The sequence below is a fragment of the Polyodon spathula genome, chromosome 16 (assembly GCF_017654505.1).
Source record: "Polyodon spathula isolate WHYD16114869_AA chromosome 16, ASM1765450v1, whole genome shotgun sequence".
In the NCBI taxonomy this organism is placed as follows: Eukaryota; Metazoa; Chordata; class Actinopteri; order Acipenseriformes; family Polyodontidae; genus Polyodon; species Polyodon spathula.
In genome coordinates, this window is record NC_054549.1 from 11,341,473 (window position 1) to 11,357,432 (window position 15,960).

At 41.1% G+C, this 15,960-nt stretch overlaps 1 protein-coding gene across 7 annotated transcripts in view; it reads right to left on the minus strand.

Annotated features, from left to right (window-relative positions):
- LOC121328627 (1-phosphatidylinositol 4,5-bisphosphate phosphodiesterase eta-2-like) overlaps positions 1 to 15,960 on the minus strand; it is a 113,159-nt gene that overhangs the window by 30,405 nt on the left and 66,794 nt on the right. For all 7 annotated transcript variants that reach the window (XM_041273478.1, XM_041273479.1, XM_041273482.1 and 4 more), the window contains exons 3-6: positions 7,722 to 7,868; positions 5,456 to 5,699; positions 4,285 to 4,414; positions 765 to 935 (exon numbers count right to left, since the gene is read on the minus strand). In XM_041273478.1, the coding sequence (XP_041129412.1) occupies positions 765 to 935; positions 4,285 to 4,414; positions 5,456 to 5,699; positions 7,722 to 7,868 (692 nt within the window). The remainder of the gene's footprint in view (positions 1 to 764; positions 936 to 4,284; positions 4,415 to 5,455; positions 5,700 to 7,721; positions 7,869 to 15,960) is intronic.

Below are 15,960 nucleotides of genomic sequence, written 5' to 3' on the forward strand. Positions count from 1 at the left end.
GCACCCAACTTCAAAAATGCAAGCACTGCACTGATTATGGTAAAAGGCTCAGTAAAACTGCCAACATGGATACATGCTGAAGAGCAATAAACCATTTTGAAACCTCAAACCTGCAATAGCTTTAACCAGCCTCTGTAGGAGTTAGTTAGCTCAGCTCTATTTGCAAAGAAAACATGAATTATATTATTATGTTTTATTACAAGTAAACTGCCAAAAACAGTATCGCACTCACAGAAACTCAATAATTCCTAAATTAGCTGCATGGGCAGAGGAGTACTGCTTGTTCCTCGAGGACGGGGGTTTAGGATCGAGAGAGATAAAAGCAGTTCAGGTCACTCTTTGCTCACTGAATAATTTATTAGCGGTTCTGTCTTTATTCCCAACTGATATAACTTGGTACAGTGCAGGAGGCTCTAACCTTTGGCCTCAGAACTCGGCAAGGCTTTGGATACTAAACAAAGCGATCAGCCAACATGCCGGACTGCACTGACCCTTTACACCCACTGAATTAAACCAGGACTCCCAGGGGGATGCACGGGAATGCAATTAATCACAACAACAAATCCCTTCAGATTAGGAGAGGGTTCACAATTCTCCATCAGTAATTTGTGCTCTGCCCCGTTAGTGGTGGCAATAGAGAGATTTAGCTTTTAGATTTTGCCGACTGATGCCAGAACCGCAAGTAGAGGGGTTCTGATGGTTCCCCATGAACCAACAACGTGGCTTGGCAGCTCATATCATACACCCTCCACTCAGCCCCACACCTTCTGTTCGATCTCCAGGAATCGGATGAGGTCATCGCTGTCCATGTGGTCCTTGTGGTTGCTATAGGTGATCATAAGCAGGTAGAGGTCTCTCCGTGTTGACATCATCTTGTAAAAGGTGCAGAACTCTTCAAAGCCCAGAGTGCCTTGATTGTCATCAGTGTCCGCTTCCTGGAAACAAGAAATACTGATTCACCGCCAAGGCACAGTTAAAAATACAGGAGTTTAAAGCTGCAGTTAATAAACTAATAGACTTCTCCGCCTTCCCTTATGATCAGCTGCGCCAAGCAAAATCGGTAGAAACATCACATCAAAATGTTGCATTCAGCAACAGAAAAACACAGCAGGAACGCTGTGCTGGAGAAACCAGGGAAATGGATTACAACAAATGCTAAATACTGTGGCTATATTTATGTGTTTGATTCACAGATTTTACACTGCTACAATACTGATTAAATTCCTGCTGCAGTGTCACAGTACTGTTCTTTATGTTTATTACTACTGTATCTTAGTGCAGAGCGAACTGCAACAGGCACTGTGAAACTAATTAACCTCGAAGCAATTTGTGAATGTGTTAAATCAATAGAAATAATAGGAATTCTAACAAGATCTATAAGACGCGGAATTAATGAATGATCACAATTTACAGAAAAGCAAAAACAAAGCTGTGAATGGAAACTGAGCTAGGGCACTGGGGTTAATAACCACGTCCTTATTTAAAATAACTCCAACCTGATATCCAGAAGCCTTACCGCGGTGAAGCGAGGCTGGGGAAGCATATTAACGTTGCGCGGTGCACGGATCCCATAAATTAATCACAGTGCACTGAAGCCTGTGCAATGCCAATATGCTTCCCCACCATCAGCCTTAAGGAGTCCTCTCAAAGGCGATCTGGAATTGTTGGCATTTAATAATCTAAACAGAAACGGCACTCGAGAATCACACAGGACACACACCACTTCTGGTAGCAACAAGCACATTATTGGAGGCCTTTTACCCAAGTCCTGACCATCAGGATAGGGTTGCGATTGAAGACACCACCCAAGACAGCATGTCTGAGGCAGGCCTGAAACTGCAGAACTAAGCTATTTTAAACCCCATTTCCAAATTAACAAAATACACAGAGGCAAGCATTTATGTAAAAAAAAACCCGACAATTTATTTATGCTCCAATCTCTCAGTTAGACTTTTATTAATTCACTTATTTATTTTATTTTAATTTTGACACTGGCAGCATTTGGCGTTGAAAGAGGAAAGGGCAGACTTTTATTGGGGTGGGGGAACGAAAGCCAAACCAGATTTATACTTGAAATCCATTTCCACTCTTGCTATATCACTGCCGACATATTACAGGGAATCCGCTTTTTAAAATGACAGGAGCTGCAGTGACAGCCATAGGAGAAAGAACAGACCACACCAAATAATAAAACGCTGTTCACCTGGAACCCACAGCCTGAAGACACTCAAAAACAGAAAGAAAAGAATCGAGTGCGTCCCACAAGCTCAGAGACCCGACATTTCCGCCTTGATTTTAGGAAATAAATCGAATCCTTCTTTCCCGGCTGAGTGTTACAGGGCAGGCCGTTCAGATCTGCGACGAGTCGACTGATGAAAGCGAGGAAAGCACACAGCGCGAGACATTACAAATAAGCACCTGGTGCCTGCCCCTTACAGCCCCCCCGGACTGAGCTTTCAACTATTACACAGTGAACAGAATCGTGCCTCTTCGTTACGGCTACTGTAGAACTCAGCTAGGGTTCTTTGTCTCCAACGTAGAACATTCACAGGATGCAGAGCAAACACGTTGTCTTTCAAGTTGAATGCCCAAGTTTAATGGGCAAGCAATATGGAGTGAACAGGCAAGTCTGGTTATAGTCAAGGGTCCCAGCGCATCTTGGAGGTTGACTTTTCATGCCAAGATTTCAAATCAATAAATTTGTTTATTTACTTAAAGTAAAGAACAATTTCTCTTTTACGATGGCCAAGGCGACTCAAACTGAATCAAGGTCCATCCATCACAAGATTTAAAAAAAAAAAAATGGTATTCTAACATATTTCATTAAAGCCAAGCACTCCACAAACTGAACAGCACCATAAATAAGCAAATCACTTCATTTTCCCCTCACATTTAATCCCTGCTTAACAATAAAAAATCGTTTACTGAACAGAGCAAAATATCAAGATCAAAATAAAACAGTATAAAAAGTTGACTCGGTCGAGTGGTCCCTGCTGTAATTGAGGACATATACATGTATACCTACAGGCTTCAACAAAGGATTCTCCCCGTGTTGAGCACTTAGGAAATGGACAGGATTTAATGGGATGTAAGCCAGTGTAATCCATCTGCATGGCTCTAATCTAGTTGCCTTGGGTTTCAAAAAAGCTGCGGTAAACCCAGTCGAATATCAGCACACACGACTCTGAACAGGGAGTATTGAATAGCAGAGCACTGTGTTGAAGCTCTCACACACTGCACAGTAGCAACATGCTCCCAGTGGCTCACACTGGACTGTACACTTACTGCTGCTCATACACAACAGAGACATGGCAGGCAATCAGAGAAACCACAGGCTCGCTTCAACTGCATTAACACAGGATTATTACAGCAGCAAGAAAGTCCTTAGTGCCTATTAAATGGGAGGCCATCTGCACCAATGGAACCATATGGACCTGCAATTACAGGAGAGATTCATTTTAGCAGGGCTCGGAGTTCTAATTATAACAAATGTGGCAACGGACTAGGTTTTTCTATTCCACTGAAATAAAGAGACGGTAATCGTTTCAGTAGCTGACATTTACTGTAAGCTTTTACATGTGTCAGCTTTGTTAACCAGAATGTACGTCTCTCTTCTGCGATAGCAGATCTCATTATTGCAAACCAAGAGCTTCACGTTTCTGTTTCCAAATTCATCACCTTGTTCCTGTTGCTAATTCTTGTGATTACCAGAAGCTCTAGTCTGGATGGAAAGAGGGTTTCGGACAGCTCAGAACGACGCGCTATAAATAACCAGCTCAGAGGCAAAGAGTATTACAAGGCTTGCTTCGTTAGCTTGTAATGCTCATCTTGTGACATGATGAGTGAACACAAAAACAATTACAGCAATGTGCATCCGTGTTTAAGCCCAATTACCAGCATAAAGCAGGCAAAGTGTACTTTAGACCTGGACTTTTGTACAGTCTGCAAATTCAAAACAGAAGACCCATCTTCGACACATCCTAAATTCTGCGACTGAAAAGACTTCCTCATTCCAAATCATGTGATACATTCAAGCCGTCACATAAAAAGATAGTAGCGTGGGGTTGACAAGAGTTGAAAGGTCACATTGTCTCATTATTTCAATGGAAGTCCTGGCAATTAGGATTTCCCAGACAAGGTCAAAGCTAGATATATATCGAGAACAATTCTAAACTGAAGTCACTCCGGCTGATAAACATTGTAAAATAGATTTAGTGAAAAACAATAAGACATTTGACGCTACTTTCTCTTCTAAATGAAATCTAAGACTGGCCTCTCGCTTACCTTAAACATCTGCTTGACTTTCTGTCTGGGCAGGTTGACGTTGAGTTTGTGTATCAGCTGAAGGACCTCGCTTATACTCAAGCTGCCATCGCCATTTTTGTCGGCCTCTGTAAAAGTCTGCTTCAGCCACGTTACATCAGAGTTAAGGAGCAAAGCACGCAACGTATCAGATGCTGAATTAAAACTCTGGGCCATCTAAAACCCGCATGCGAGTAACTAGCGCTACACATGCAGGGCCACTTCAAGAAGGACAGAAAGGGATGAATGTGAATTTCAATTCAGAGAAAAGTCTGGAGGACACGAACACTGTTTTTAGTGATTCTCTTTTGCAAGATAGCTCTGAATCGTATTGCTAAAAAGGGCATACGTGAAATTTCCTTGTGTTCTCCTACTCAAGTAGAGTAACACTTTTTGTACAGGGATAGTAACACAATGGCACTTAAACACACCTGATCAAAGAAATCTGTCAGGGAAGCACCTTGGCTTGCTCACACAACTTCATGCAATCTCATTACAGGCAGGCAATTGTTTTGCATTGCCTTCGGGGAAGCAATGCAAGCATCAGCACCATGAATGTCTTCAAGTCTAGACTAAAAATCAATTTCTTAGCCTGGCGTTTTCATCCAGATGAGCCGATATTATCTTGCCTCCATATTGTTCCCACTGTTTTTTATTCATTTTATTTTTATTTGTTTATTATCTAGATTAAAATCCTATTTTTTTTTATAATAGAGCTTATATATTCTGTGTTTTTATGCTGTTCTTTTTTTAAATGCTTACTGCTGTTCAGTAATATGTCTTGTTTTTGTCTTTGTAAAGCGTTTTGTAGTGACTTGTTGCAAAAGGCATTATATAAAAATAAAATTGAATTTAAACTGAATTGAACTGAAGTCAATTGGCCCAGTTTGCAATGAAAGCAGGTTGGACAGGAGTATGTTAACCTCAAGGCGTAACAATTTAGAAAATTTGCCTTTGCACTCGTTGCTAAAAAGGGGACTGTGCTGTCTAAACAGAGATGATATATTTCCAGTCATCCGTGAAGTACTGTAAAACACGGCGCTGGATAGACGAGAGACACCTACCAACACAGTTGGGTGTGCATTGCATCGCTCTGCTGCTGCAGCCCAACACGCTCCAATGCAGGGTGAACAACGGATAACAGAAAGGATATTGGTCTCTAGTCCTCTGCCTCTTCGCCAGGCTGTCCTCGTCGCTGATGCCAGCCACCAGGTATTTCAGCCCGGTGATCCACGTCCTGGCTTCCTCCCCGCTGGAAGACACCAGATCCAGAGACTGCATGTGGTCTCCATAGTAGATACTGAAGCAGCAGTTGGGATCGAAGCTCACATCGGAGTAGCGCTGGAAGATTTCAGACTGCTTTCCTTCACACACCTCCCGGATTGAATCTATGGAAACTGGAAGCAAGGAAACGGTGAACATGACCGATTTGTTTGAGAAGATCATGGAAGCAGAAGGTATTTTAATGATTTGTCTCTTTATTTGCCATTGATTTTACAAAGTTAATTGTTGCTGCCTTCGATTGCCCCCTTGATAATGAGGTGTACATCAAGGGTTTAATAAAACACGTTTGAATTTATCAAGCACACAGTATCACACTAAAACATCAAAACTTCTTGGAACAACACAAATAAGGGGGAAAAAAAAAGTATTGCAAATGAAGAAAGTGTGTCTTTCCCTTAATCATTAATCAATCTAAATATTACACATTCACATTTAGTACAGCCAGACTGCGAATCTTTTAGGATACACATTCTAGGTTGTTTGGTCGGACCGGAGTTCTCTATCAGAACTTGACAACCTCAAAGAGATCTGCGCAAACAAATCCAAAATCTGAATTTCTAAAGTGAACCCCGCAAGCTAAAATAATTAAAATAAATTGTAATTTTTTTGGTTTTAATATTGATAGAAGACCCATCTGTGTGTTTTGCTTCGGTTTGGTGCCATTCACTACTATCTGTGATTAGTGACTGACAGGCATTATGTTGTTTTATTCATCTCCTCGGCTCTCCAAGGAAGATCGTACTAAAAAATGAAAAGTTATCACATTTTGGTCGATTTGATTCCTCCTGGGGTAAAATAATAAAGCCTGCAATCTGGTGCTGGTTCACTAGAGTACTGCATGGCACATTTACAACAGATCAGAGCCAAAACAAACAACATCTTTCCTAATGTCCTGCTCCGATTAACTGAGCAGGGCAGAAGAGTGAATTTCAACAAACAATTGCTAAATAGAAAATGTTAGTCTAGTGAGAATTTAGAACGCTTGCACACAAAGAATGCTATTTAATATGAAATTGTATGGTATCACATATATATTTTGTTCAGTTTGCACTAAATATTAAAAACAAAAACAAAATCTATTTTCACCTTAGTTAAAATATTTCTAGGTCAGTTGGACGATTCATTTATTGTTCTTATTTAAATTTAGTTGCAGTCCAGACAAATGTAAGACTAACTTTTAACTAGAGATGTGTTGTATGAATTGTCCTATAAGAAATAAAGATTATTCTAAGGATTATTAACTAGCAGGGTAAACGGGGTACATGGCAGAATGCCACCTCATTTTTTATTTAACTTTGAAAGGACTCTAAACACATGCAAATTGCTAACCCTCGGGTAGCAATTAACAGGAGCAAAACTGAAAGCTATCCCACTTGCCTCACACTCCATTCTACTGCTGGACCTGGAGAATGCTCCCTGTGGCGAGTTCCTGTCTAATTAGCATAGGACTCAAATCACTGTCAACAATACAGTGCTAATCCCTTAGGCATAAAAAAATAAATGGGCATCAGTGAGATTGCTACTGTCTGACACAAGTTAATTTAAGTGGATGCACCATAGTGTAGAGTTTAATACAATCAGTTAATCCAGTAATTACAATCACAATCCAGTAATTATAATGTACAGCAGGAGTGGCCAATCACAGTCCTGGAGGGCCATCCCACTCCAGGTTTAACAGGTAAAATGATATAATTAACTACTTCAGGGTCTGGATGAAGGGTTCGAGCAGGGTTGGAACAAAGACCAGGAGTGGAACGCTCCTCCAGGACCGTGATTGGCCACCCTGATGTACAGTACATGCTGCAGGGATGTCAGCTTGCCAACGTGAACCAACCCTCAAGATGTTCATGAATTCCCTGCCAGTTCTCAACAATATCCTGCTGACCCTAATTAATATCACACTGCTACTTTGAAAGAAGGCTCCTGTCTGAATCTGAACTGTCTAAGATTAGCCGAGCTGCTTATAAACACTGTGCAGGCACACATCCTCCTAACTGTCCGGTAAGGCATTGGTGCTCTAATGAGATCTCATCAGTACTCAATAAGCAAACAGGAGACAGAACATTTGGCTATTCTGGAGACTCAGAGATGGGTAGAACAGGTTTTCAATCCCTAGCCTCTTTGAAGTGTCTTACTTTTGGCTTTTTCGTTTTTCCTGGAGGGCCGCCAGCGAATGCAGGATTTGTGGTCATCCAGGAAATAGAATCGGACCAACCCCTTGGAGCTGCCTCTCAGCTTCACCATCTGAGTGCCAGTCTGCATGGCGCCCATGCATCTTTCCACTGCCAGGGGAGAAGAGAAAAAGCAAGCATGTTAGCAGGTAGTCAACTAGGATTCTGTCTCTTCCTCTGAATGCATATTATGGCAGCAGAGTCTCTGTTAAGCATGGATTCAACCCTCCCAAAATAGATGTCAAAAACAACTTCACCAGATTAGAAAAAAAATAGAATAAAAAAGTATTAGGAGAAGAAAAACAAAATCAATCTGAAATACGAGGTGAAATTCTGTGACCCAAGAGAATAAGGGCATTAGAGAGCAATCTGGCGTGTAAGTCCCAAGGCTGATCGCACACTGCTGAAGGTCACTGCACAGACTAAAAACTGACAGATCAACGAGTACAGACACATACGGCTTCAGTAGTTCTGCACATTGACTCTTGCGTGGCTCGCAAAGACATCAGGTGACCTAGAGAAAACAGCTTGTGAAAAGTGAGAGTCGACTATAGTTTGAAACCCTACTGTATCTGGCAATTTATTTTTTATCTTAAAATAAATTATTTTGAATCTGAATCCTTGAATTAATTTGAGCCCCTGCACTAGTGACTGAAGATAGTGTAGTATTCCCTCAGAAGTTCCACTCTAAAAAATTTGTATCCTATATACAGTATAAACCTCCCTTTATCCATAGCAGGTCCTCACTAAAACATTTGAATGTATAATCTTGCAGGTTAACAGGGGTCTTAAGCACAGTAATCCGTCGCATATCAGACTGTGGTGGGACCAGAACAAGGGCGGAAATGTAAAAAGCCGGATGAATGAATCCTGTTTTAAATACCATTATACACAGCTGCAACAATGACTATATTCACACAATTATTGTTTTGAGATTAGGACTTTGAGGGAGCTCCCCTAAATTCCTAGAAAGATACAGGGTATTAATGCTTGTGGCAGAGTAGCCGTCTGTCGTGTGGGTGTGTGCATTTGCTGCTGAGTGACAGGCAGGAGATCGAGATGGAGGTTGAAGTTGATATGCCTTCCCGCAGGTGAACAGGATTTATTTACATATCAATACACTGAACAGCTCACATGACACTACCAGCAATGGCAGCATACGGAGCCCATACAACACAGTATACGAAAGCTTTGGTAGATCTACAATATCTGAACTAATCTTCTCTGTTCAATAATAAACTACCGCTGCTGAAGAAATCGATCATGGCAGATAAACGGTTCGGGCAGATACGCGACGTGCAGACACACGACGGATTACTGTACTGCACCATCCACAAGACATTACCAACTCCACAACAGCTGTTTTCATTAGTCTTTGAGTCTGGCACTTTAACGATGACAGCAAACGTGATGCCAACCGCTGTGCTCCCCGTATGCAATGAATGAATTGAAGATTTTTCATAGCATGTGTGTCACGAAAGAAACTGTACAGATTGCATATCTTAATTTCTTCTGGGTTCAGATGTTTCGGTCACAGCTCAAAGTGAGGGGACTTCTCTAAATTAAGATATGAAGTTGCCAGCTGAAACGGTTGAGTATCACTGTAGGTGTTTACTAAATAACACACATTATTTAGATTTCACAACTCTGTGTAAAATGTGTATTCTGGCAGAAAGAGCAATGCCATCCACTGGAAACATCGCCAAAACTATTACTATTGCCATGGTAACATTTCAAACTGGCGGTTGTCCACAACCCGGTGTGTATTAATATTTCAGTTACGTTTTGATGGATTAACGGGGCTATCGGAAATGCCAGGCAGACCGTAGGGTATCAATGAGTCAGTTCAGTAAGTCTCATGTCAGAGTTACTTCCACATGGAGTCAAGAGATTAAATGAAACATTGGTACAGTAGGTCAAGAGGAAAATGGTCCCTTCGAGTCACGAAACTGACGTGCCAGCTGGCTGGGGTTGAAAAATGTTTTACAAAAATGGACAAAGGAAATAAAAGGAAATGGGAAGGCAGACAGGCCTCGTATATCAAATTTAAAACAGTTGAATCTTTGCATTGAAAACTATTCAAAACACCAGCAGCTTAAAAAAAAAAAGAGTTGATATCAGTAGGCTTAAAATATATCAGACTGACAGACCTGTTATAATGGCTGAAATCCTTTTCTCTATTTAAAATGTGTATTCTTCCTCTGACAACCATCCACAATACTTAAATAAGGATCAGCTAAATAATTCTATCCATAAATTAAATTAGAAACACATATACTGCATTTGCATATACCGCTCATCCTATTAAAATGACAAAGACTACCCTTGATTGAAACAACACACAAGAATGGAGACTTACAATAAGTATGCAGATAAAAAAAAAATGCTTATGTGAAAAACTATTAAAAAAATTGCAAAGCATTGTTAATTCCCAGCAGCTCATGCTCGATATAATACCCAGATCTGTACCCACGGGCCCTCACTTCACTGTCACTTCATATCATGCAACCTGGGCCAGGAGTCTATAAATAATTGAACGCTGCAATTCTTGTGAACAAACCGAGCTGAAATTAAAACTACTTGCTTTTTCTTTTTTTTTTTTTTTTTTTTTTAAATCGCCACGAGGCATTAAAATTTTAACAGCGACAACCTATTAGAAAGACATCACATGGAAGCCGATGAAGATAAACTGTTTATTGTGCAACTCATTTCGAGCTTTCAGTTCAGCCTCACTAATATTAGGGGTCATGAGTCTGATATAGGAAGCGATACTCATTTCCATTTTTAAGTGCAACGTCAGAATGCATTGCAATAATTCTGATCCCATGGGCGAAAGGTAGGCATGTAGTCTGCAGGTCGATTTCTACTTCCTTAACAGCCTTCTCAATCTGCAGCAAATTGCAAATGGTACTGTGCATGCAGGGGACTCTGCAATGCCGTTGCATCACAACAGTTCGTAATACGACCAAAGCATTACATTAAAATCAGGCACCAAAGCACCTGCCCTCTGCAGTAACCCTTTGCTCTTTACACCGAGATTCCGAGTCTCATCACCAGCTTGGGGAGAGATGGTGTTCAGAATAAATCACATTGGATATACCAAGCATCACCGTGCAGGAGCTGTGTGGAAGTCTGATTATACTCCATGCCCACTCCTCAATGGTCGATGACATGTTTTGATTGATTCATCCTAATTGGAACCCCCCCCCCCCATTTAGCTTTTAAATTGCTTATTGCTACAGAATCAACACTACCTTGTAGAGGCTAAAACTGAGAAACATCTGCATGACTATACCATTAGTTTAACATATTCTAATCCTCAAGATCCAGTGACAGAATGAGTAAAAGCAGGCAAGTCAAGCACTTGGAGAATAACTTCTCATCATATGAATGGCTTCAATTATTTCTCTGCCTTATTGTTTGCTGACTTGGGCTGCATGAGCTGTTCTGAAACTTCCTGCATTTAGATTTGGAGCACAGATTACTCTTCCTTCAGTGCACAGTCATTACTGGTGTTGTGTTTGAGAGATCTTGGGAGCTGGAGGATCCTTGTTGAGGAAGGGGTTGTTGTGAATGCAGATCTGGTTTCCTGTCCGATTTCCAGCTGCATTGCAGAAGCAGGATGAGGAAAGGCTGTTGTAGGTCTTGATTGCACACGGGGAAGGTTGGAGCAATGGGGAAAGAGCCTTGCTGTGATATTGGATCAACATTCTTAAAGATAGCCAGCACTGCAGGCGAGCAAATCCCTGCACTAGCTTCTACTGAGCGAGTCAAAAGAGACACTGAAAATGACACTGGTCTTTACTGCAGCTTTACGCTGATCAGTGGTACTTCTGACAAGCACTCGTACGTCGAGAGCTACTTCCCCTTCACAAGGTCTAAGCTAGTTTCCATGGAAACCTTTCAGGTTAAAAAAAAATAAATCTGTATTTTTCGAAGCTAGGAAAAGTCAGCGTGTCTGAAGTTTGCTCCCACAGGACCCAATAAAACATTCAAACCAATAAAAAAAAGCACAAACCTTTTTTGAAAGGAGGTTAAATCTGAGCTTTACACACCAAGCACCATCCACGAGTCAGTCAGCTAATACCAAAATAACATTCATGATGGAATCTAATATTAAATACTTGCCAAGATGCGAACTAATTTCAGATGAAGAAGTGCACTTTGATGTGAACTTCCTTCAGTGCAGGGAGTATGAATAATGCACAATGTGTAGGAAAGAGCTGTCTACAGCAGATGAATTGTCGTAATTGCAGTCAGATTTTTTCCTTAAAAGAATTTATAAACAACATCTACAAACCTACAAATTAATGTATAGCAATCTGCAAAATCCTTCCTATTGCAAATGTTAATGCAGACACACACACACAATTTTAAGATACTGTGCTAGAAGATATTAAAACCAACAGGATACAAAGCAAGATTCTCATGAGAATTGGGAAAAAAAGGGTATTATTCTTCACATGGTTTCATGCTGGCGCTAAGCAATAATAGTCCAGTGTTCTTTGCTATTCCATCAGCTGGTGCAACAACATCAGGATCAACTAAACCAAAAAGCAAAAGGGGCAGCGTCACATTTCATCAAACGCCAGCATCTGAATTACTTTGAAACCACAAGGTTTTCCGAGGTGTCCCATACTTGTTCTGGGAATAGCAGCATGGACTGAGGCAATTCCTCAAGAATCTGGGGAACTCAAACCTGCAACACAAACATGTATATGTGCGTATATAGACACACACACATTTAACAGTTAACTGTTTCCCACAAGGCTGGCTTACTCAAGTCTCACCGCAGTGCCGGTTATCTTAGGCAGTCAAGTATTCCACAGCACGCAGAAACACAGACTCCTTGCCACGACATTCTAGAAGGGGCGGACTTACTAAAAATCTGGGCAACTGCAAAAGGCCTGCGCTCTAGTAGAGAAGATAACCAGTAGTTTACTTATTGTGTCTTAATACACATGATTCACGTCACAATGCAGTAACGGAGAACAACCACACAACCAAAAAACTGCAATTAGAATTGTGACTTTATCCTTCGAATAGCTGTACATGATGCAGTGTGGACAGTATGCTCATTCTCCACTCCTCTCTGGCTAGGACCGAGGGGCGTTTGGGTCATTTTTTAACATAGGCAACTATGGATTTGTACAGTCCAGTGCAACACACAGACTAGCCATCATCTTGAGGTCATTTTAAAAGACAAAACCAAACCGTTTTAAAAATAGTTGCCAGTCCATATCTCTTTTTAATCCCAGAAAAGTATGGCAATGTGTTCCATTTTCCTCACATTTATGCTGAAAAACAGCTGCGTAGTAACAGTGTGGTTATCCTTTACCTTCAAAAGGCAAGCGTGAATGTTATGTGTTTTTCTACACAGATAACACAGTAAGTTATTGGGTGCCAAATGTTACTAGTGCATTCGGCAGTGAGCACCAGCTTAGCATGGGATTATTTAGGAATGAACATTAAGCATGCATTATGTCACTGTGTGCCAAGTAAACTGAGCTGGCAGTAAACAAGGTGTACTCTTTCATTTACCATACAGGTCAGCTTTTATTCCAGGGTATGTTCAACAATAAAAATAATAAGCCAGTATGCTGTGTGTTACAAACATGTATCATATTGCATGCATTACTGCTGTAAGGATTGAAATTGGAGTACTAGTACCACACAAACAGTTGCTAAACAATACAACAAAATAGACCAACACAACACCTGATTAATTTTGTTAATAAAATCAAACACAAGTGTTTGCACATGTCTTGTGCCAAGTGGCATCAATAAAAATGTCCATTTAATACTTGGGAATCAATTTCTATTATGTATTCTAATAGAAAGCTTAGGGGCTTAAAACAGTCCTCTCTCTGTTAGCTTACCGATCTGGCCCATTCTCCACTTGGGCGTCGCAACAATACTCCCACCGATCCAGAAAAACTCTTCGGCAAGTCGTGAGATGGAAGTCTTCTGCGACAGCGCGGGCAACGGCATCCTTGCTGGCGAGGCTGTCCTTGCAGGAGACGATGACATCACGGTGGCGCTCATATTCTACTGGGTTAAACTGGCTCAGTGTTGAGAACGACCAGCCACATTCTGACCAAAGATATTTTCAGAGCCCCACACGGAATGCAGAAAACACTGCTGCTGCAGATTCCTGTTTAGTACTCAGTGCTATGATTTAAGTACAGAATTGTAAATGCAGAATTCAAGTGGGTGGTAATCAAACAGTGGAATCGCTTAAAGACAGAAGAGCAAGGTGCATGGTGATGGTCCTTACTCCAACCAGACGCTCAACAGAAAAAAGGATTTATCCGAAAGGTGTCTGGTTCAACAAAACCTAAGGAAGCGTAAAAAAAAATATATATCCACCTTTTCATTCACTAGCCCAGTGTCAACCTTAGAATCAACTCTTTTACAAGCTGCTGCGCCACGTCATGGAAAAATCTCTCACCCTCCTGTTTCCCCCACCGATTGGTCCAATAAGAAAAAAAAAAACACACACACATCTACCTTGTTGTATGTAGCTTAGCATCTACTGAGTTTCCTCCAAGGCTTTCTTTAGAATTTCACATGAATGCTTCACAGTAGCGGTGTGTGGCTTTGCGCTGAAGGCAGCCAGGGCTTGAAATAAAAGATGTGAATGGTAAACAGAGTCAGTCTGAAATCCTAAATCCTTCTCAATCTGTAATCCAGGGCTGAAGCTGCTGCCCTATCCAGGCAAAAGGATTTATGTCTTGCGCATAACCACCAAAATGAAAAACACGACGCTATATATTTAAAATATTGCTGGGTCCAATTAGGCAGTCTTCTTCATCTCTAAAGTGGCCCCATTGGGAAGAACATTGAATCTGAATGGATTCAGAGCCTCTGTCTGTAAACAGATGCTGCTTAAGATTGTACACTATTGTTTTTTTTTTTTTCTGTCTCTGCCTGCCAGGTCTGGCAGTACCATGTGATAATTAGTGCTCATGTAAAACCCTGCAAAAACATCAAGTGTCAGAGATGTCCCGGGGGACTCAATCAACACTGAAAAAGGCTTGCGCCAACTTGGTTGTTTCACTGGTTGTTAGACCTTCCAGTGTTGCCTGAAGCATCCAAGCCCACAGTACTATTATTAGCACAATTGTGAGACGAGGATCTTCAACATCCGTGCTACTTGCAAGTCACTTTGTGTGGGAGGAATAAAGTAGAACCTTCAGCACAAACCGACAGCTGAACAGGTACGGTCTCTTTGCATTCATTATGTAAGGAGAGCTGTTAATTTAGGGTTCTAAGCTGAACGCACAGTAATAGTAATGAGTTTGGACAAGCGCCAAGTGCAATGTTGTTGATATTGAGAAAACTGTATTGCTCACACAAACAGCGCTGTTTCAAACTGATAAAACTGGCAACACAGAAAGGATTCTGTCTTATTCACAAGTTCTCCGGCACTGAAAGGGAGATTAGAACACCTATACTGTTCTTGATTGTGGAGAGCCCACTAGCTCAGCTCACCTCAGGAAACCGCACATCGGGACATATCTGGCTGTCTCATCTGTTCTTGGAAAAAACCGTGGGCCTATTTCCAGCTTCTTCTTTGAAGGAATAAAATTAAAATATAACGGAACTAAAAATCAAAGCTCATTCTGACGGTCCCAATTTAAATCACTGCATGTGCATATAGAGGCTCAAACCAGAGGCTGGCACTTTGAGCCTTAGCAGCCGTGCAACAAAACGCATGCATTTATAATATCTATCGTACACAGCACAGGATCACTATAACACACGTTCTGTAAGATTCATTCTGTAGTGTGACCCAGGAACTATAACGCAAGGCTGAAGAATCTTGCTAAAAAAATGATTTCAAAAAGAGAGAGAAATGGTTCAGCTTGGATAAAAGCAGCTTGCAAATGCAAAGGACACAATTCCAAGCCCTGCTGGTTCGATGGTGGTTCTACAAAGACGTGGGCTATGATGCAGAAAGTACGGTACATGAGTCCTCCACAGAACACTGAATAGTATCCATTACCTGTAGTGCATAAAGCCAACTGCACATGCGTCAAGCTACCGAATAATCCCTTTACAAAGCATTCAGCAGGCAACAAAACATGCAGACTTCTGCTGTAGGTCAACATCCTTTCATGCAGCTTTGTGTACTGAATATATATTTGAAGTCATTTTCTTTCACCCCCAGTCACGTATTGTCTGACTGTACAACACAAGT